This window comes from Megalops cyprinoides, chromosome 6 (genome assembly GCF_013368585.1).
Source record: "Megalops cyprinoides isolate fMegCyp1 chromosome 6, fMegCyp1.pri, whole genome shotgun sequence".
Taxonomy (NCBI): Eukaryota; Metazoa; Chordata; class Actinopteri; order Elopiformes; family Megalopidae; genus Megalops; species Megalops cyprinoides.
The window spans coordinates 14,910,820-14,934,602 of record NC_050588.1 but is presented as its reverse complement, the minus strand read 5'-3'; the positions used below and the strand labels follow the sequence as shown (position 1 = coordinate 14,934,602).

General features: G+C 43.4%; 2 protein-coding genes across 2 annotated transcripts in view; one reads left to right on the top strand and one right to left on the bottom strand.

The window, feature by feature from the left end:
- Nucleotides 1-1,322: 1,322 nt before the first annotated feature.
- Nucleotides 1,323-9,712, bottom strand: LOC118779772 (LHFPL tetraspan subfamily member 5 protein-like). Its single transcript, XM_036532007.1, has 3 exons — nt 8,832-9,712; nt 3,968-4,204; nt 1,323-1,362 (listed from the first exon to the last, which is right to left on the bottom strand). The coding sequence occupies exons 1-3, from the start codon at nt 9,241-9,243 to the stop codon at nt 1,352-1,354; spliced, it is 660 nt and encodes a 219-aa protein (XP_036387900.1). The 5' UTR covers nt 9,244-9,712; the 3' UTR covers nt 1,323-1,351.
- A 9,525-nt stretch (nt 9,713-19,237) lies between these two features.
- Nucleotides 19,238-23,783, top strand: part of kif21b (kinesin family member 21B) — a 54,634-nt gene continuing 50,088 nt past the window's right edge. The window contains exon 1 of the mRNA XM_036530591.1: nt 19,238-19,585. Coding sequence (XP_036386484.1) covers nt 19,545-19,585 — 41 coding nt within the window. The 5' untranslated portion in view covers nt 19,238-19,544. The remainder of the gene's footprint in view (nt 19,586-23,783) is intronic.

Sequence of the window (23,783 nt, the reverse complement as noted above, 5' to 3'; positions counted from 1 at the left end):
ATGGTGCACTGTGTGGGAATTGTGTGAAAAATACCTCACCAATACCACTAGTCCAGTGTGAGCATATTGGAGGATTTCAGTCTTGCTTCAGTGCTCCTGAATGACTGCAGAGGTTGTTGCGATGAGACGAACCTAGTGTGGAGTTCGTGATTCCGAAAAGGGTTTCATAAAGGGAAATAAAGCATATGGAATTACTGATATGAAAGTGTGGTTGAACCCTGGTCCTCAAAGTCAGGTTGAATCTGTTCATTGTTGAGTGGGCAGCCTTAGCTGTTCCATTAGAGGGGCTTTAGGGGCGTAGGCCTTCTGGTTCAGTTAATGTTGATAATTCTGGCGTTTACCAACAACACTGAGTTTACCTCACAGTCAGATATGGGACTGGTGTATGGATTTGATTTTAATTGGAAAATTGCTGGAAGTTAGGAATGGTCTATTCTAATCATTCGACATTAGTCACAGCAGTTTATTTTCTACATTGTTCAAACCACAGAGGCTCCTGATCACGCTGTACAATCACATTGGAAACGTATGCATGCAGCTTTGTTCATACATTATTAATGTGCCCGCATTTTGACACATTGTCACATTATTATATGTTTTATACATAAATATGTAACAATTGTAGTGGCTGTTTATAACATCTGAGGAATGCCCAGGGGAACATTATTTGGATTAGCAACGGTCAGACACAAGGGGGCAGTGTTTTACACATTTCCTGCTGGTTTGCAGGTTCAAAAATATGCTCAAAAAGAGTTGGATTTGTCTGCTTATTGGCCCCTGGGGTGTCTGGATCTGCTGCATTTTTTCTGATGGAACTGATGTAATACCGTGGAGAAGTCCATTGAAAAGTCAATTGGATCACATTTGAATGTTGTAACATTTTAAGATTTGAGTGACAGAAGACTCAAACTCCACTACTGTGTAAAACGCTATGTTCCTACTGTACATACACAAGTCCTGTACATGTCACTCATTTCTGTCACTCATAAAGCAAAAAACAGTAAATAGTAAATATGTATGTCTATACATTCAAAAAAATGGCTGGTGTTCCATTAGTATTGGAAAGCAGAAGGTTCTGACCAGAATCATCCTGCTTTCAGAAGGACTATGGATTCTAGATGAAAACCAGCCCAAAAGGCATTCAGTCAAGTTGAAAATGACCTGACCTGTGAAACATTTGGTAATTACAGAAAACAATGAAACTGAAGAAAGGTCCACTTATCACTGCCGCATCCCCTGACTGGTGCATTGTGGGATGTGCTTCATGGTGAGTGGCAAAGTTCCAGACCTCTGCAAAGGTACCTGTAAAACTTGCACATTGACGTAAGGGGTGGTTTTTTAGTCAAGGGCTTCATGCATGAACTGAAACAAAGGAAAGAGAACAAAAAATTGTATCAGTGCACACTCCACCACTATAATGCCATCTGTCTCCCTTTCCTCAGGTTTGAAGTTTAAATGAATTTTAATTTTCCCCCCATCCCAGGTCATGCTCAGTGAGATCAAGCCATAGACAGTGAGAATACTTTAAAAGACGTGAACGTTAACAATTCAGAGAATTTGATCAGTCCAGCTGCAAAGCTGAACCTCAAGTGATTGCTTAAGGACACTTAATGGATTCTGACAATCTTCCGTTTTATCAGTATAATCTGTTCATTTTAATGGAAGTTTTCTTTCCTTTTTCGTTAGGCTAAACTGTAATTGTTCTTTTTATCTGGTGCACATCTCATGATAAACTCTGAGTGACAGGCTCTAATGTGCCGGTTGCCGGAAGTGCTGAATTAACACTTCACAGGATGAAGGATTTCTTGAAGGGGTGAGCTGTTTCTGTCTGTTTATTCCCCATGAGATCAGGTTCCCTCTTCCACTGATCACAAGCTCCAACTTGCCACCAGCAGTGACACCATCTTTGACTATTCTGAACAGACAAGTATTCCAAGAAAACTGTGTCATTCATGACTGGAGAGCAACTAAGACATAGTTAACAATTGAATCTTGATGTGTTTGTTCACATTCTTCTGTGCAGATAAACGTAATATAATCGTAGTGGTTGTTTACACCTCAGCATCTTATGCATATGATAGAATCTTGATATCTTGTCTCGTCAATGCTTTTGAGTTAATTATCCTTTCATATTCGTAATATTCAGAGAACTGCATATCTACTGGTAATATTGTTAAATAGTGGCTACTTTTGCTCATTAGCTATTATCAGACAATTTAATAATTTATTTTATAAGTTTACCTTACTCTTAAGTAAGTTGCTATCTTGCCACTAATGACACTTGTATTCAACATGGAAAATCAAAATGACCATTGTAAATGATGCTTGTCTGTGAAGACTCAATGCAAAACCACTAAGAGTGCTTCGAAGAATATTAAGCAATTCAATATAAATACCCCCTTAATAACGGGCAACTTGCAGTGATGCTGAAATGATACATTTCTCCCACACTTGTATTTAATAGCCAGCACAGCAAGTCCAATCCAAGATCAGCAGTCTGTGGTGCCAGAAGCCCTCAAGAAGGTAAGAAAAATCCTTCAAGCAACATTAGTAATCGGTCAGCCCCTAAAACACCAAAGGTGTGGAAAGTCTAATGTATGTATATATTTATATTAGTATATAGTGTATATGTGTGTGTGTGTTTTACATGTAGTGTAGTATAGTATATAACAGAAAAATTGTTAATGATATGGTTATATTTCAGCACTGTGTGGTTTCTGTTTAATGTTTGCATGTCTGTGTGAGAGCCTGAGTAGAGAAGATACTCTTAGGCATGCTATTCCGATCTTGCTGAGAGGGTCACTGGTACTGTCTGATAGGTCTACAGCACTGCTAGTTACCATTTCATTAAAGGGCAGAGATGGCTCGAGTGAAAACAGCTGCAATAATTGTGTTTTGTTTACACCTCCTGATGCACCCCCACAGGGCCTCTTTTTTCTGGTTTGAGCCAAAGAACACGTGCCCCGCTGCGGTGTAATTTTAGATAGTTCGCCGTTGCCCTCTTTCATGCCTGCCCTCCCTTTATTCTTCCTTGCTGGTTTCTAAAATGTATTTTTAATCGCGCTGCTCTTTTGAAGTGGGCACACGTTCTCATTACAAGCGGGCAGATAACCAACCCCCCCCCCCCCCCCCCCCCCAAACGCTGTAGCTGCAGCCCTAATGAACGGATTGTGGGTTGCCAGCCAGCTCGATATCTGGAGCGCGCCGTCTCTTGAGGTTGATTGAGCGCCAGGGCCAGAATCGGTGTTGCAGACTTCTCTTTCTTTATTTCGGCATGTCCTGAGTTCTGACAGTGAAGGAGGCTTGGGACTTGCTCATCTTTTTAAGGCAAGATATAAAAGATGGAAATTGGGTGGGGATGGAGGGTGCAATTGGAAAGTCAATCCATGCTGCTCAACACCTTTACATGCCTCCAGCTTCACTGGATTACAGTGTAGCCTCCTCAGACACTAGACTCCTTAGACACTGTGTGGGTAGTAAGCTTTATGTGCACCTTGAACCTGACTCCTAAAACTTTGATCCTTGATCAGACCAGGGCGTATGGGCCGCCAGTCTCATTTCCGCATGCGTGTAATATTAAATGCTTCAATAACTACAATTTAACAGTCCATTTGTTATCTTTAATCACTGGCTGTAGATGGTGAAGGTCAATTAGATGCTCCCTCATTCCTTCTGAAAAGTTAGTGCCGCCAACTCATTTGCCGCCCATTTGTTCAGCAGCGTTGTTTGGAGAAGGAACGTATAGACTAATATTATTAAAGGGCTCTTCTATGAAATTTTTCCTCCTTTCAATCATCATTTGAGCATTTTGATTTTTTTTTTGAAGTATTACTACATAAGCACCATGGAAAGTGTTTAACTAGATACAGCAATTTTCTATTACACACAGCAAGAATTTTTTGACATTTGCCTTTTCCTTGCAGAAAAAGAAGAAAACGGGGGTGGTGACAATTCGCTCCCGTCTCACCTTTTCCCTCCACCTGGAAGTCCTCGGGCAGCAGTTTGTCCTGCCGGTTGCCCAGTACGAAGGCTAGGAAGGAGAGGATGAGCTCATCCAGGATGCTGATGATGGCCAGGATGTAGGCCCAGCGCACCGTGCAGTTCCCCAGCGTGTACTTGTCTGTCCGCTGTCCGCACATCCGCTTCACCTCCTCCGAGTCCCAGCCATCGGGGTAGATCATGCAGCCCATCACCATGCAGACAGCTGAGGGTGAGGTCACAGATGCTCTACATTATCACCAGATATTCAGCTCCTGCACTCCTTCCGCCCCCCCCTAAGAGATTCCAGCTGGTAAGAGGAAGTTTCAGTGATATCTACACTGTTATGCTAGCTGGGGCTGTTTTCCCCCATTCCTCCTCAAGAATGTTCATAATGGGCCAGCAAATGAGAATGTGTATAGATTAATCAACGGTAGTGACACACCCTTCAATTTGAAGGACACAGAGCTAGTTATGTGGTCAATATATACAAAAATTGTTTTGGGGCTTCATGAACCTGATAATGGGTGGAGCTATAATGTCATGTCAACCATCAGCATCAACTAGGTCCACCCATTTTTGCTTTCATGACGCCTTGCTATCACATGATTGGAGGTCGTGTTATCACAACAGCTGGATCACCACCAGATATGCCTTGCGCATCCAGAATTGATTGCAAGGGCACCTACAGGCTTTTCTACAGATCCTGACTACTTGACTTTCCTGGCATCATTTAAACAGAGGCCATACACATATCTACACATACCTACTTGAAGCTTCACCTCAGGTTTAACAGTTTCCATTGGTGCATTAAGCAAATTTAAGTGAAAACACCCTCAGATGTGTCTGAGAAGTATTCCAGGGCAGTGTGTGCTATCTGATGAGGCAATTTGCCGGTCTGAGTCTTAGTTCACCTCAGAGACCACCACTGACGTACGTGGAGACAGTAGTCTGGCATTCACTGGAGTCCTCTCACTGTAACACTTCACATTGCACGCTGTTTCCTCATCCCACTGATGCTTTAATGGGATCGCCCACACATTTACATATCAAACCACTTTGCTATATTGGGAATGCACCATTGCACCATTACCTGCGTCAGTGTCTACCGCGTACCCCTCCTCCAATCACAGTCCCCCCCCTGCTGCACTAATAAACTCTCCTGCACTATACAGGGCAACAACAATCTGTTCTTTCAACTGTTGCCTGTGTCAGTGCTTACAGTTTCTGGAAGTACAACAACTTCTCTCAGACATCTCAGACAAAATTTTGTGTTTACATCAGAAATTCACCAGATTTCAGCATAACAGTTGCTAATGCCCCAAAGGATAAAGACTTAAAGCGTTCTAAAATTATTTTAAATAATTTTCTTCACTTGTGTAATTTAGTCTACAATGCCAGCATAATGTCTGCTATAACTTTGCAAACAGCTTGCCTTTGAGCTGCTGTGGCTATTTTATTCAGAGTTCTTACATCCACTGCCTGAGCCCTGTAGCAAGACACTGTAGTCCAGGGAAATAGGCTTTTAATGAAATTAGCTTTGGGGGGAAAGCTGCAAGCTGCTTGCTACTTTTTTCCCCCTGTAGATGTGTTTCAGGTTTAAATGGATGCTTAGGGCCATTTTCCATATAATATAGCTTGTGTTCTTTGCCGTTTTCTGTTCATGACAAGTTAAGTGTAGTCCCTGCTAAATGTGACAACTGGAAATACATCCAGAAAAAAAAAACGAAAACCTGTCCAGTGATCAAACACTTATTATGAACCCCCTAAGGAGATGCAAGCGTGATGTTTCCATAGCAACTCCTTACATCAACATTTTCCAATCCTCTGTCATTTACCTAGATGCTCTGTTTACTGCCTATTTATCCTTGTATTTGCTTGCTTGAGTAAGATAACTTACCCTGAACCCCAACACAACCAGTGTTGTGCACAGCTGGGGCTGGTTAACCTCATTCTCCTGTGGGTTGCCACTCACCTATGAGCCAGCTGACAGCTGATGCAGATGAACACCTAATTGACAGTGGATTAGCACAGCGGTCAGGGAGTTATACTATGCATTATAACACAACAGACAGCCTTTCCTACTCAACTCCTTTCAGAATCATTTATCATCGTCACATTAAAACCTGGACAAATTTTCCAAGTATTCACCGTGACCGGTGTCCCTAGCTCCAGAGAGCCAACACAAACATCAGACATTCATGTCCGTTTTAAAATTCAATGCGAAACCACGCAGGGCATGTCTCAGGTGCACAAGTGACTGCACAGGTGAATAATGAAAGAAGCTGTACTGCCAGTCTTGCACCGAAGGTCCGTCTGCAGCAGGTCTGGTGTTGCCAGGCAACTGTGCTCGGAGCAAACAATCTGCTCGATTAGGTTTCAGACTACTTTCTCCATCGGCCACCTTGCCAGTACTCTGGACCTCCCCAACTACTGTAGCACCCCATTGCTTATTGGCAACTAAAATCAGTCTGTGTGAATGTTAATGTGTAAAATGCAGGAGAACAAGCAGGGTTTGCATATGTAATAAATTTAGAAACTTGAATCCATCTGAATTATCATTTTCATGTTTTCATTGTTGTGGCTCACTTGAATAATCAGATGGCATGCTTTCAGGCAGTGGCATCAATCAACCAGCTGGAAAGGTCCTGCATTTCAGTGGGACCTTGTGATGTAGTGTTCTGTAGCCTGTGCCAGTGGTGGCCATCCTGCCTTGGATTAGGAGCCACATTTCACCAGTGTCAGTAGGCCACTACAAATTTTTTTTTCCCTCAAAAATTTCAAATCCCCAATAATGTATTCTATTGAGAATTGTTAAATATGTCTTCTAGGGAATGCAAGTTTTTTTTTTTTCTTTCTACCAGGGCCAAGTTTCGTCTTGGTCAGTCTCCCCCTGGTAATCTTATCTAACATCATCTGCTCTTAGGCTACTCACACTGAACCTTGCACTCTGCCAGCTGGGTCCTGTGACTGGCCCAAGTCTGATAAGTACAGTCCTTTGCACCTCCGGGTTGCTCCTGTGTTACAGTGTATAGCTCCTGCATATAGGAAGCTCACTGTTTCTGCCTGAGGCATTTCTCCTTTCAAAAATGAAAACTTCAATGCAAATCTCATGAAACGTAGGAAGAAAATCTCAACAGCACTGCTCTCCTGGATTAATGTTTGCCAGCATCTCACAGGGTGAGACAGGAGCTGGTGCCCATCCTGTTACTGGCCAAGGAGGGGAGATATCAAACCACAATTAGAAAGGCCAGCTGCTTGTGGTTCATATTTTCTTTATGTATTCAACTGCGTGGTTTCTTCTAGACTGACTGATATTAAACTTAATCATCTCACCTACTATAATTCACCTTGTGTTAGGGTTTTTACATGGCACCGTTAATACTGATAGTACTTTTAGATTCGCTCTCATGCGGAAAGAGTAAGGTTACAGTCATCCAACGTTTAGGGTGAAATCGAGAATACCTACGTGCAGAAGAGAAAGTGATACCTGATGCACGTTCTCTCGTTCCCCCGGTCACCAGCTGAAAGCAATCTGGCACTTCCACCAAAGACTGGGTCTCGTGCAGAGCACATCCATACTTTCAATTATTTCACTCGTCACGAGAATAGACGTGCAACCGCCGACCGACCGTCTCTGATATTGCTTCGGATATAACTTGCGGTGCACGTCTGTTTCAAATTATCACCTGTGTTGCACACCAGGGATAGGTTTGTAATGTAACCGGGTGCAATGACGGTAGATTTTTGTAACAAAATGGCTCGGGATTTAAACGTATATAGGCCTACCTGCATAAATATGAGGGGTTGTAAAATTATTGTGAGGTAATTTTAAAATGCACGCATCTCTCTCTCTCTCTCTCTCTCTCTCTCTCTCTCATACACTATTGTATTCAAACCAACCCTCGTCGAATACAGGAGTGTCCAACTCCTGTTCTGGAGGGTAAAGGATACCTGGTGATCGTTACAATTTACCACTGCTCTTGCACTAATTGCATGTGGTTGTTTATTGAGATGAAAACGTCTTTGGAGTCCATTTGACAAATCCTTTCTTCCTTGCTTTTCAATAAATAAATAAATAAATCAATAAATAAATAAAACTAAAATCCACCATACAGTACGAGTCCCGAATATTGTGACCGAACAATGTACCTTTGAAAACTGACAAAACGTATTTCGGCTTCAGAACATATAACAACTGGATTGTTGACTTGGTTCTATCCATGATTTACTACTCTGGGAAAGGTACGACGGTTACAATGACTACCAGTACCAACGGGAAAGCGGACAATGCAGGTGTTGCAAGTGGCCACGTGTCCTCTTCTGTCACACTAGGCTGTAGGCACGTGCAGGTGCATTCGCATTTAACAAAGCACCTATTGTTCAATGAATGCGATCAAAACGTTTTCCTCTCCCTGACTCTGTACAGATATCTGCCCTCTGTGCATATGAATGGGGTTTACAGAACTTGCCTCTCTAACTGGAAGATGACATGTGTTTACAGGTCATTGCTTTAAATAGCTTAAGAGCGCTATTGATTTCTTTCCCCGTCCAGATAGACTTAGAACGCTTGATTCCCCCAAGTCTCATTCTAGCGCCAGAGCGCCAGCCTACGCTAGCCTAATTAGCACGCCACGGAGTCTTTCTGTTGTCCCTGATCCAATTGCAGAAGCATCGTTGTAAAATTTGCCACACACTGAAATACCTTCCTGCTTAACCATATATAATTTACCTACAGTATAGGAACTAGCAGTTTGCTTTAGACTTGCTCGCTTTCCACAAATGTACCGTGGGAACCTATTCAACTAATTAATGTTTTTTTTCTATATTTTCATATAAGGCAAGTGACTTACAAGACGCGAGTTGCATCCAGGCACATATCTTGTAAACGCTGCCGCTGTTGCAGAAGAAGAATAGGGTAAAGCAGACGATCGTGCCCATGATCAACAACATGGAGATCCCAACGAAGAACATAGCAGTCTTGAAAGCTGCGGACGGGATGGAGCCGAAGTCAAGGACGCTCCCCTTGCAGATCAGCTCCGAGGTCAGCGCGTTTCCTATACAGTAGTGGAAGAGGCCGAAGTAACCGGCCTGGGGGGTGTCGACGCTGTCCCCGATCCAGTAGGGCTGAATGAAGACCTCCACTGCGATGATGGCGAAGCAGATGGTTAATATCGCCCACAGCACGCCAATCGCCCGGGAGTTCCTCACGTAATTGGTGTGGTAGATTTTGGCTGCCTCTTGGGCAGGTAACATATTTTCCATTTTGGGACGAGATTATGAAGGGTCCAAAAACCAGATAACCGGAGGAGAACGGCGATAGAAGCGCAAGGAATGGAAAAGAAAAGAGAACACAAAAAGTCCACGTGTAAGGGTCTTCTTTTTTGCTATGTGTTTAGATCTGCAGAAGAAACATTATTGGTGCCCGTTGACCGAGAAGGAATGATTGTAGATACTTAGGTGAAAGCAGCGCAATGTTTTCTGATCTATGCAAAAGAAAAAGAAACAGACTTTTCCTTGCAGTCTTTTGGAAGCACGGAGAACACGGGTTCTATCAGCCCATCTGTTGATCGCGCCCTACTCTCCTTGTCTCGTGTCAGTCCGATAGCCAGGAATTCAGTACCGCGGACAGCTCCATCTGAAGAATGATGACGTTTCCTTCACACTGGCGCTTTACTTGAAGGAGTGAGGAAGGCGGGGGAAGTTGATGGTTTCCACATGATTACATGCAAGACTGACAACTGCCGGCGCAAGCGCCCGGGAAAGGGGTAATGAAGCGGGGCACAATTGTGTTTTCTCAATCCCAGGGCAGAACCATTTGATTTGGATGTAAAAAGAAGCAATTCGAAAGTCCTGCGACATGAACACTACTCATATCATTTTCATATATTTCTATGAATACCCACACGTTAAAGTGGGTCTTTCGTAATGCTCTTAATTTGTAAGTGTTGCCATTGTATTTGCAAAACGCGATAGAATAATTAATTAATGGTAAGCCTACCTGAGGCATAGAATAGCAGGAAACTTGGCTCCTCTCCGCACATGAACCAAGTGGGCAAAACGTATATTATTTATTAATGGACAAGCAGGTTGAGGTCATTTAAACGTTATTTTGTGACGGGTTAAACTTGAAGTAATGGAGTACCAAAAAACTAACCGTTCCTTCTTCCTCTCACATTAATGAACTTCATTTTCCAGTAGCCTGGCATCACAATGTGTGTGTGTGTGTGTGTGTGTGTGTGTGAGAGAGAGAGAGAGAAAACGAACACCCAGATATCTAATCATAATAAAACTGGTGTTACACCCACATTTGATTTCTCCTGAATGCTAAGTGTATTGTGTTTTGTCCAGAACCATTTTTCTTCAGGCAGAACATTGCTGTCTCTTTGCAAGAGCACTGAGACATCAAAGACACAGTGTTGTTTTAGAAGTGCCTGAACACTTCAGCTGAAGCGAAGGCAGTGAACTTGTTGAGCAGCCTTTGCATTTTCAATCAGACTTAATGTCAGACAGTAGCTCATTCATAAATATTCAAAGAAAGCCTTTGCCTGTGCAGTTGCATTTCATCTGTGGTTTTATCCCACTAACTGTCTCAATGTCTCTGCTGGTCACATGCTGTCTGAACTCACTGTCTGCTGCTCTGTTTGTGTGTGTGCATATGTGTGTGCTTGATTAGGTATCTCCTTGACTGTGCACACGTGTCTGTGAATATAGTCATAAAGTCATAGAGAATGACTTGGGTTTTACCTCAATAGTGCACAATTAGGAACTCTATCTGCCACCCAACCTGGCAAGGACCAGAAATACTCCTTCTGGGGGTAGTACAATACACTCAGAACTTCAGCTCCTCGTGAGTGTGGTGTAGACCCTTTGATCTTCAAAGATATGTATGGTTACTCCATGCCCCTTTTAACGACATCTATTCTATAACAATAGCGCCCTCTTGTGGCAGTATTACAGTGTAACACAAATGCGCAAATTCTTGGACTTTTATGTGTCTTCGACAGAGTAAGGATATTCTGTATGTTTAAAACAGCTTTAATATTGCCAGACATCTTACAAACATTTAATAATACTTCTTCCATGTGAAGAAGTGTGTCTATGGGGTCTTCCATGTGAATCTTCACAGCTGAACGCCTTTCATTGGATCTCTGCTCTGAGTGGCCTTTGGTCTGCAATGCGTGAGTGTGGACATCAGCTGTGAACGGATGAACATCGTTATTTGAAGACCTTTATTTGAGCAGGAAGTTGAAAGCGGTGGGATTATATGTCTGACTATTTTAAGGTAGTCTCCGCTCAAAATCAGATAATTTGTAGAATTTACCACTTTACTAGTTCTAGAACTAATTAACTAGGAGTTCTAGAGCATACTGATTTTTGTCAGAAAATGGAGCATATGGGTGGGGATACACTTCATTGGGAGTTGCTGTGACAGTCAGCGCGGAACCAGTGTGAGCAAAGTGTCAGTCTCACACGTGGACGCCACCTGGTGGCCATCCCCTGCACAGATTTCTTTTTAGCCCATTCACCAAGGTGGGTGGTAGCACAATTCGGAAAAATTCATGATCTCTTTGCAATTGAGCAATATGTCCAATGTGTCTGGACATTTTGAACAAAGTTTTCATCATCTCAAAGGTTTTAGAGGGACAGGACTGATCAAACCATTGTGATTTGTTGATACCTGTGTCGTAAAATGTATTAATGCTTTTAATTTCGATTGTAGTTAAGTTTTAACCCAGCAAGACGCGGGGATAATGTAGGTATATTGATGAAACAAAATCATTTTATCATAAACATTGTATTATAAACTGAAAAATGTTTACCAATATCATCTATCAATAAAGCTTGCGAATTTTTAAGATTAATTTCTCTCTGCTTGTGTTTGTTTCTGTGTGCTATTTAACACACACACACAAGCACATATGTATATATATATAAATTTGCTAAATTTACAATCACGTTATTTTAAAGTTTACTTTTCCGAACGAATGTGCTTTAAAAAGCATGGTACAATGAAACAGGTTATTGTGTGACTTGGACTTTAAAGCATGCTTTAAATTTGGACTTTAAATTTATTTAGGACAGGTCAATTGATCGTTTGGGTCAGGAAAATGTCTGTTGCTGGACGGCTCTGGCTGTCAGGAACTCAGAGTTTTACATATTATCTCATGAAATATGAAGCAAATCAACGGCCTACACCAACACAGGACAATGCAGTGGTCCTTTGGGATTAGACGAATATATCAATAAATGCCTCATCTGTCCCATTCAGCCGCTCAGCTGTCTTATTCTCATGAATAGCCAACACACAAGCACTTCCTGGACGACGAAAATCACCATCTGTTTCTACAGATAGCCGTTTGAATGATGTGTGCTAAATGTCATATATGCTCGAATTTAGTGTGTTCACGTGGTACAGGCAACTGTGGAAGATTTTATTTCTAACCCAGTAATAATACTCATACAGTTACCACCACTGATGATTATGATGATGATGATGATGACGATGATGGTGTTTAGGGCGGTTATTTCTGTAGCCTATATATATTTCATTTTAATGATTTCAAACGGTGCTTAGAAACATATATAGGCTACAGAAATAACTGTCCAGATATTTTTCTATCTTTGGATACTATAAGAAAATTGGTTTTAGTGGTTAATAATCTTGGCGATGCAAATTGTCATTTTTATTTTTGAAGTCTCTGTGACTTTTTCAATTGGATGAAAAAAACAAACAAACGCTAAAATTGGTTGATGTATCGGGGCGCTTATTTCTCTTGGACAGTTTTCCCGGGGGGAGTGTAGTATTGCGGCAACACGGAAGATGTTCGGGCAGTATCTCCACGCTGAGGGACCGTGATTAACCAACACACTGCATTGACTTAAATGCATTTTGTAATATCAGATAACCCCTAGCGATTACTAGGGCACGCACAAATCTGCCACATGTTAATTAAGTATATTCTATCACCGAACCCCAGGGAGTCCCTCTGTATACTCGCGCGGTTGCACACTGACACAGATGGTCTCTCATCGCACTGTAAGTCTTCCCTGCAACCATTTAAATCGATGTAAATCCTTACACCTCTTATATGTGAACGCCTCTGACAAGACGACAAAATACAATTAGAGTTGTTGCGGTTTCTTTTGACCGAAACACTGATACGGCAAACTTGTCCGGTTCGAGTCGAAAGACATTTGTTCACCCCCAGGGTGCGCTAGAGCTTTGTCTTTAATTTTTCACGTAACCTTGATTGATCATACCACAGTTTAAAAAACTCACATGTATAGCTATAAACCAACAAAATGACACCGGATTACTGCTACAAGAAAATAGCTCAGACATATAAACATACTAAAATTCTGTCGTAGTTCCATGCAATGCTAAAATGTCAAAAGCCTGTTTGCTTTGTTTGAAACACCCCATGTGTCTGGTTCAGTGGCCACCTGACTCTAGTGGTATAGTGAGGGCAGGGGGGAAGGGAGAGTGTGGGGGAGGGGTCAATAGGGAGACTGGGACCAGACAGCTGACAAAGACAGGATTGCATGAGTTTCACACCCATATTTACAGTCAGTGGACAAATGAGTGGAGTCAGGCGAATGAGATGTCCGCTGCAAAGCAGTGCAGGCCAGCTGACTCAACCCAAAGCTGGTGGAGCTCTCTGTACCATCATCTGTGACCAGCCATGCCTGCATTTCCACAGTGGCTGTACCTCATCATTTCCCTGGCTATATTCCATTCTCCTGCGTATACAGTCTCGGTAAGGGTGACCTCTCACGGTTCAATACACAGGGAAAACTCTTGGATAAGTCTCTCAGCTTTATTAAACCGAGGCGCTCTTTGCTGACAGCATATTAACTGCACCAGTAGACGGACAGGGTGTAATCAGGTTATTCCGAAGCAACAATCCAATTTTCATCCACAAAGTGGAGAGCGCTTGCGGTGGCAGCCAATACTTGCTTCTCTGATAAGTGTACCCTTTAAACAGAATGTACTCAGTGTAATGAGTAACACAACATCAGGGCGTTCGGAGTCTGAAGTCAGATGTCTGGCATCGGTTTGTTTTAGGGGATCTCATTGCAATGGCCAGGCCCCCTTGTGCAAAAAATCTGATGAGTCCAAAGTCACTTGCGCCTTTCCCCAGGTGAGCGCCAAAGCATTTCCAGCAAGCCTCGCCTGGTCTGCAAGCATCAGCATTACACGACTGAGGCTATTTTGCTGTCTCAGCCTAATCTTCCCCCTCCATCCTTCCGTGGGTCTGTTTCCATGGTAACATAGCACTGTCTGTGTTTGGAGTGGTGCGCAGGTCCACACCCAAATCAGGGCCTAGGAGATTTGGTGACCAACACCTGACAGGATGTTCATATGGCATCAAGCCCTTTCAGTTTTACAGCGTGTGACATTCTGGTACCTTTTATCACGGTAACCCTCTCAGCAAAGGCACCTCCCAGGCCACCATCCAAGTGGAAACAGTTAATGGTGAGTGCTCCAAGTCACAAGAGCAAATATGAGGTAATATTAAGATTTAATCACTGTCGGCTATTCACGAACACAAAGGTTTACTCTGTCTCACGTACAGCTACTGTTGCGTAACAGTATTTATAGATATTCACATAATTTGCTGGAGGTCAATACTCATGTAAGTTGCTTCATGAAGCCCTGCTCTTTGGCCCCTGGCTCATCGTGCTGCTTGTTAGTGGTAGTCATGACGTCCCTGCTTGTCTTAGAAAGTGACCAGAGAGCATCCCAGCAAGCTTTCTGCTGGCGGCCTACAGCAGCCTTGCCCTGCAACACAGCACGAACGCAATCAATATAAATTCAGAAGGCAGAGAGCCTCCCTCTCAACCCCTGAAGGCTGTGCACCCCCCCCCCGGCCCAACCTTCCTCATCACAGACTGACCCAGCGTGAAATCTGGAAGCCAGGGGCTGAGCAAAGTAGAGTGCGCTGGCACGCGACAGGGCCTCAGGAAACCACATCAGACACTGTCGGGACAGACGCCACCCCGGCACTCCTCGACCACCCCCCTCAGCTGCCCACATCTAGGTTAAGGACAGAATGGGTCTGCTTCTCCTCTGTAACCCTTAGGGTGCATTTAGAGTGGCTGGGGCTGATGACTTCAGAAATCTTCAATAGTTTACTGACTGTCATCGGTAACATGCACGTGTAATCTTGCGTACTGGTCCTTGGCTTATCCAAACAAAAGCTTTCCCTGTGTTTTATTTACTCATAGGATGGCCCCAGGTGCTTATCAAATGGCGAGGGCATGGGGCTGAATTTCTTACAATTTGCTGTCAGATTCTGTATTGTGTATCTGTATTATACTGTATTTTGAAAGAGGCCCCAGAAGATCACCCCTCTGGACAGCGCGATGCCCCCTCCCCTTCCCATGCTGTCCTCAAAAATATGTGATCATCATCCGGCTGGACATGGGCACCGTTCTGGCTAATTAGAACCTGGAGCTAATGGGAGATTTTTTACTGCAGATGGTGGTTGAGTAGACATTCCTGTAAGAAAGTGGGGATATTGTGTAATGTGTGTGTTTGTATGTGCTTCTGTTTGTATGTCTGCAGACTTAAGCCCAGAGGCAGATGTAGCAGACTGACCTAGATGAAGTCAGAACCAGCTGATTTTGTGCCTGACTGTTCATTTTCTGTCTGTGCACAGTGGGGAGGCTTGATTCCACACAAATGAGCCTACTACCCCCCAGGCATGTGACACACAGCAGAGGCGAACTGAATGCTGGGGGTCTTTGTCTGGTGCGTTGGTGCAGTGCTGCTTATCAATCGCAAAACACATAAAACGGTTTATCTATCCGTCATTAGCTCATTTTTTTCATGTGAAAAGAGCCTCATGTTTGCCTTGCACCAATCAGTGGATAACACAAGCTACCTCTGCAGAATTATCACAATCGTATTCTGAAAAATGGGATCAATGGATCTTGTGAAGGGTGGGCTGAAATGTCTACGTTGGCTGGCTGTGTAGCGCTTCCCATATCCCCTTTGTTGGGTGAGTGGGCTAAATGTGGTTACGTAATCCTTATTCAATTTGAAATCATAGACGTTTATTAAAGAACTGGAATCAGCTTAGGATTTTGGAGTAAAATTTAGAAACCGTGGGTGGGAGGGATTTTGAAAGCATAAAGACAGGGAAATTATTACTCTCTATCTAAACCTGCCTCTCTCTCCTGCCGTCTCGTAGTTAGCGACCGGTGTTTTCTGACCACTTTTCTGTTGTTGCTTGTCGTGGTTTCTATATAATTGTCACACATCTGACTTTTGTGTGTCTGGGTGGGTGCTGTGGCTACACACCCATGAACTGCAGCCTCTATCCCCAAACCATGCTGTTATCCCAATCAGAACCACCTTGTTTTCCTGTTAGGGGAATCATTTGTTGCATTGCAACATACAATTTGTTGCAATTGCTGATCCATATTATTGCATGTTGTGGAGAAATCCAGCTCTCACACTAGCAGACATGTGTTGTTCTAAGGGCAAACCCCCTTTGCTCTGTGCTCATGTGGACTAAGTGCCTCAGTTCTAAAACAGAGAGTCATAAACACAAAGATTTTCAGAGACACAAAAAAAGTTATATTTTATTCTGTGTTTTAACACCTACGCTGTTATTCCTCTGGACCTTTTCTGATTGCTCTGAGGTTCATGCTCATGGTTCAGTTCTGCTTGTTTCTAAATCAAGCATAAAGATAGCTCATTCTTGCCCTCACACTTTTAACAGCTGTCCTCAGTTCTGCTGCCTAAAACATTTGTTACATTTACACTTTTAGATTTTGTCGTTCAGCAACTGCTCTTATCCAGAACAACCTACAAAGAAAATAAATCAAGTGCATCACATAAGTGAGATAACCATGTAAAATCATGAGAACACACTCGAGGACCACACCCTAAGCAGTTGGGTCATTTCACATATTATTTACTGTGAGGCTGGCAAAGGCCAGACTGCATGAAAACTGCCTGTGCCTTAAGACAGCATCCTTTCAGAGCAGATGCTGTGCGCATCACTGAAGACTACAAGTTCCATTAGACAAAACAGCAGATGCAATTAGCTGATTATCCTTGGGTTGCCTTTTTTGGATGAATATTGACTGATTTTTCCCTACAAAGTGAGGGGTCGGCAAACAGCATGGAGTTTATTAGGAGAGGAGGGGTGGTGCTGGTTAAGTGAGCTATTTTGGTGTAGCTGTGAAAATAACTTGAATGGTGACAAAAGCCCTTAATGATGCTGAGCCTTTTGTTCCACACTAACAAGGACCAATAGCACTGAATAAAAAGTACAACACCTTTGCTTTGTGTGTAAAAATATAAAAGGTGTTCCAGCTTTGTGGGTACAGTCTCTAACAAAAGCCTTTGTGTTCTCGCATTCTTGGTTTATACAAATAAATGCTTTCACCTTATGCTCTACAGTTTTAGCTAACTCCACCTATTGAAAAACTGTGATACTCCCAAGCACTGTCTCAGGGTGTGTTAGCTGAAACGCAGCAACATCCTCAGATGGTTTTTTTGTTACAAGATACAAGACAATCATATTGAATGATGCCAATGAAACACCTTTTATTGAGCCCTGGTTTTTGAAGACACAAAGACACATACATCCAGGGAGGATGAGATTTTAAATTCCAAAAATACCAAAGATTTCCAAAATGGGTGGGGCCATTGTATGTTCTAACATTAAGCTATTGATTTAAACCAATCATTGGTAGCTCTGTATGGAGCTCGTGAAACGGAAATGTGTTTTAAATGAGTTGGCTACTGAGAGGAGTCTGATCATACTACCACACTAGACAGAGGGCCACACTGCACAATCACATTACAGCTAATTATTAATAGTTTCTAATGAATCATTTCACAATTTTGTGACAGGCTTTTTTGTGTCATATGACTTTGGACACATAATGTAATCCTTAAACATTTAGCTAGTGGTGTAGATATAATCAACAGACATAGCCCAATGTGGGTTAGCGGCACTTTTGATGAGCCTCAAAACATGTTAACCCGGGGTGTCAATTACCCCTTTTCCACCAAGGCAGTTTGAGGGCCGGTTTTGGTTTGAGAAAACTGGTTTGAGAGTGGCGCCAGCACTTTGCCATCTAGAACCAATAACTGCTTACGTCAGGGGCTGGAGGCCGGATTATCGTGACCAACAAGACCAACTGTCAATCCCAAATCATCCCTCGATTCAGTAAGTAAATGGTAGTGACGAGAAAGTAAGACGTCATGAACTCCATAATGGATGGAGCTGTCAGTCACCGACTCATATAAACCAATCAACAGACTCTGGTTGCCAAAGGAAAATGCTGTGATTTGATGAAATCATTGGGTCACTGATAACACATGGTAGCCCCACCTCTTCTAGGGTCACGAAGCCTGACTCCATCACAGACCCAGAGATCAGTGTCTGACTCTGTGTGTATGTTTTGGCATGGGACGCATGGAGAGCACTGCTTTCCTCTGTTTACGAATGCTGGCAACATTGTACCTAAATGACATGATGATATTATGCCTAAATATCAGAACTCACAACAACTCACTTTTGTGACTCTTTACAATGCTTTAAATTTCTAATCTCTTACATTCCATAAATCATTTGTTCAGATCGAATTCAGCTCTAGTAAAATGAGGTAAATAAAGTAACGTACTAAGGCGTAGGCCCATTTACATAACAGCATAATACAACATTTGGGTCTGGAGTTGGGTGCCTTAACTATTCTTTCAAACACCTCCCCAAATACCTACCACTATATGAAAGCATTCTTTCCTCAAGCAAACCATCTCCTAGTACATTACACCAGTCACTATAAAGTCAGTGGGGAAATACTTGCATATCCTGCTATAAATCAATTCATGCACCATTCATATTAAACACTATCCACGTGGGGATGGCGTTCCATTCATTGCAAAGTGTACCATTCGATCCCGCGGGTGTTAAATTCGAGCCCTTTCGACCTCCCCCGAGAACCGAGAAACATTCTCTTTTTATGGGCGTTTAATGTGTTTCAGATGTTGCAGCCCGTGACATCGCCCGGCTTGGACGAGGTACCTTCCCGAATCGTTTTTCCATGCACCTTCGGCAAACCATCTGAAAGCTCGAATTGGTCAATTACGCTGCAGGTGGGCGGGGATGCTCGGTTTGAATGGCTGGGTTTCTGTCAATCGAAGTGCGACATCACCCGCCCCCTTGGTTTTCGGCACCGTACTACATGCATACAATGTGAAAGGAGGACGTTGAGTCTGTGTGTGAATTCAGATGAGCGTTTAGCACACATATGGCAGGATGTCACTGCAGCGCATGAGGAAAAAGGAGGAAAGCAGAGACAATCTTGCAATGCATCATACAAACACTGAAGAACGGTAGCGATCATAGCAATCTAAAATCGGGTCGGAGAGAAGGATGGTCTGGCAATGCCTAGCTGTAAGACTGCGTTTTTGTTAAACTGACCGACAAATCACTGACGTGCTTTTGGTTCACACAACACTGGATGTTCCTTTTTTTAGCGAAACGAATAATCTTACTGAAGTACTTTTCACCAGACAAGCCCTGAAACAGGACAGAATGGCGTCACAAAACGACTGTTGTGTCAAGGTCTCTTTGAGGTAAGGTAACGTTGGAGGCGTTTCGGAATAGTCGCCTCGTGGGGGTTAAATGTGAGAATTGTTGCCGACCTTTGCAATATTTGTCTGCCGCCAAGCAGTTTTGGGTGTTTCCTGTTTTTTTGGCTCCGGTTGTAGCTACCATTCAATAATTGTATTCTGGGAACAATATTTTTCCAAATATAAATACATCTGGGAGTTGACAAAGGCGTGCTTTGCCGTTTTTGTGGGTGTTGCTCATGTACAGTAGCCTAAGGTATAGCATATCAGGTTGTGTCTCAAAACAAAATGAAGTAGCTACCTAATTAGATAACATAATCTTTCTCATTGCATCGATGATTTTGCGTAAGATTTGCTGTACAATTTAGTGATTGCAGAAACTTGCGAGTATTTCTGTAAGATAGCACAGGTGCGTTAGGCAGCGCGTGATGTCATTTGATCAATTCTGCCTGACTCAGGATATGATCGATTCCTGTCAAGTGATGACATGCAGTGTATGAAACGCCAAAAAACATGTCATGTTAGCAGGGTTTCACTTCTCTTTTAGTGTTCTTTGTTTACATACTAACAAGTAGCTAAGCTATTACAGAACACGGTAGCGGGCGTTGCAGCAACCCAGCTACAGTCGTCAGTGACACAAAGAACTGCGGTCCCTTGCAAAAGAGGGGAATGTCCTTCACCGCCTTTGTTTGATTACGGGTACACGCGGATTTTAGCACTCTGTTTTGGAGTTAACAGCATACTGATCTCGCTATATGAGGTATTATTGCAGTGTAATGCACAAACCACTTAGCTTGTTCTCTGAATGGTTGGCAAGCTGGTGTCGCGGCTTTATAGATAAATCCCAGCTCTTAGCTGTGATCGCTACTGTATTAACAGGAGTCAAATCGTTTCAGGCAGCTATTTAGCAAAGTGGAGGAAAAACGGACTTCGCACACGGTGGTCAATCTATTGTTTTGGTGTTCATTTCAGATAAGGAGAAAAATGAAACCTCTGTCTTCTGCGGGGAAAAGAGGTGTGGTGGTCTTCTGTCTAATTTGACCATGATACCTAAATTACCTCATTTCGCAACACAGAGACACACTGTAGTTTACAGTTCCGTCTATCAGTTCTGTCGCAATACAAAGAGGAAGTGGACTTTGCATTATATAGCATAACGAAAGGTAAAAAGGGGTACTATTGACGTTGCATTTTAGGGGAGGTCACGCCAGACTGTGCGAATGTCTGCAACATAACTGTGAGCTGTCTCACGCTTGCGTATCGTGGGCATCAGCGATGGCATTAATAACCGCAACTGCAATTCACATGTGCAGGAAGTGCGGATGCGCATGGCCTGAGATTTAATGGATTAATTTGATACACAATATAGATAGGGCTACCCATAATTAGCACAAATGCAGGGTTGATTAACCAATGTGGGCGAATTCTCAACCCCCCCTCCTCCCCGCCCCACCCCCCATGACTCCTTCCCTGCGGTGTTTAGATTGTTCCAGTTGAATAAACTTGAGCTCAATTAGGGACAGGATATGAACCACAGGACCGACCAGATGGGACGTTTGTAGAGGAATATCGAGGGTAGTGGTTTAGGAATGAAGCTACATTTGGGGTATCCATCAGGTAAGAGCTGTGGAGATAAAGTAAAAATTGCTTTCAGATTTTTGGGTGTTTCCATATGAGTTGACCAAATTACGGATGATTCAGAGCTTTGGGGGTGGTGGCAGCCAAGCGGAGCCCAATGTACTGGACTCTGGGTTGAGGTGTTATGCCTCCCTGCTCCACACAAACGTCCCCTTTCTACTGTGCCAAGGGAAGAGCTTACAGTCCATTTCCTGTTTGTTCATCATCTTTCACCCATAGCCTTTCTGCCTCTTTTTTTAACTCATGATGAAACGCAGAGAACTTGGCGTCACAGCAGTAGGTGCGTGTGACTGTGGTCGTGTTTGAGGGTGACAATCAGCAAAATTGTGTGCTGATTCAGTGATATGTATTGGGGTGGTTGACCCCTTTTTAAAAGTATCCACCGCATTGGCCAATCAACATGCCATAAAGAGCACTGAATCTGTACAGAATTTTGTGCAGTGTGACGCCCTCAAACATGACCTACATGGTGCGCTTTGCCCTTGCACGCAGTGTGTGGTCAGTTATGATCAGTCCGGATGTGTCACATGGGGAATTTTGATCTATTACCATATAGCATATGTTGCCTGCAAAGATGAAAAGGAACTCGCCTTCTTTGAGACTGAAATGCCCGAAAGTCATTTTGCCAGAGAAGAATCATGGTCCGAGGCCATCAGCCACCCCTTAAGTGTGTATATTCAAGGATTCAGTGCTACTGAGTCCTCTCGAGCCAGAATGCGCTTAAAAGGACACATGGTTAGCTCTCCTCTAGCCTGCATTTCTGCCTCTTCATGGCAGTCACGTCTTGAGGGCTGTGCTGCGTCAGGCCTGAGGTTGGAAAGGATTGATATTTGGGTGCGGGCCGTCATCGGGGTCGACCTCGTCTGCAAGCCATCCCTCACCACTCCGGCACAAAGGAGCCGGAGTTTGCCGCAGAGGTGTTGACTCAACAGCGGTGTTATAAATAGACCTGAAAAGAAATTTGTTTACTGGGAACCATGGCCGATTCCGAACGGCGATAGGGGGGAGGTTATCATGGAGGCAGACGCTTTGTGTCTGTTTTAGCCCTCTCGGGCGAAGGCCCCTCCAGAGATGAGATAACAGGGATCTTGTGGCCTCTTTGGGAACAGTTCCCTGAGGCTCCTCTTGTGATGGAAGTGTTTTATTAGACCATTTGGTGTTGGTTCAGCCTTCAGAATCAAAATAATAGAAATGCACTAAAAAGTTCCCAAACTGAAACTAAACTTAACCCATGATTATTGTAAACTGCAAGTAGACAGGAGCTGTTTTTTTGAAAGTACATTTCCTGTCTGTTTTCGTCCATGTTTCAGATACATGTTGTGGTTGTGGTTAAATAGTACTGCGGTACGTTTTCTGTGACCCGACAAATGGATTGTTCCCCTGTAATTTCAGTTTATGGGAAGTGTACTATGCTTAAGTCCAAACGGAAGTAGTAATGAAGCCAGGGCCATTTAGAGCTGACAGAGATTAAAGAGACTTCATGGTGGTCTTGGGATGTTCCAGCAGTTTCCTTCACAGTGCCAAGATACCGACCCTGAAGCGTCTCCTGAATGCTGTGACCTCTGAGAGTCACTGTTGGATTTTTTTGGGGTGGTGGAGGGCACCTTTTTTAATGCATTGCAGCATGAATACCTATAAAAAGTATACTTGGGCTTTATTGCCCTGTGATGACAAGATAAAAAGAAGCATCTTATCTGAACATGGATCACTTTAGGGCATTAAGCTGGGCTGTAACAATAAATGCATTGAAGTCTGTGCCACATCAGATGATGAGATGAGAGGAATCGTTTAGACTTTCAGCACTCTTCAAACCTAAAATAGGGTGGACCCTTAGGAAAAGGGCGGAGGGGTTGGAGCGTTCAGTAATCACTAGCTGTAGCAGTAGTTCCAGGTGCCTCTGTCTGCCATTGTTGATGAACTTGTCCTACAGTTATACTAGCACTTCCAGCCTGATTGTTTCCCCTTGGCCACGTGTGCTGCTGTGCTCCTTCTTGTGGCTTCCTGTCTGAGCTGGCTCAGGAACCCATCTTGGAAACTTCGCTGCAGGAAGGGTGGGGGTGCCCCTGTGTGCTCTCTCAGTGTCATGCTTACAGTTAACAAACGCATGTGCACTCACACCGACAAACGCACACAGAACCAGCCAGCTGTTCAGGATTCCACATTGTTTCTAGTGAAGCCGGTTGACCTCTGTTAAGATGTAGTCATGGTTCACCAAAATTCCCCCTGTTTTTATGGATCGCAGGAGGTCATGAACATTTGCCAATGTCCCGGGTTTTGAAGGACAAAAATCTTTGTATAGCCACAATAGAAGACCTCCCTCTTGGAAATCCCCCCTGTAGGAGGAACTTTCCTGAATATGAGCGGTAGTTGATACGCATTCAGTCAGGCTGGGAGTCTGTGTGTGTCACCTGTACAGAGGTCTATGCGCTTGTGCTTCTTCATGATTCCTTAATCCTACCCATTGGATTGGCTTAAGACCCTTAAAGCTACTGTCCCGAAGTAGGAAAGAGCGCTACGCATGAGATGTAGATCAGCTTGCTCAGCACAAATCTTAACTGACAGC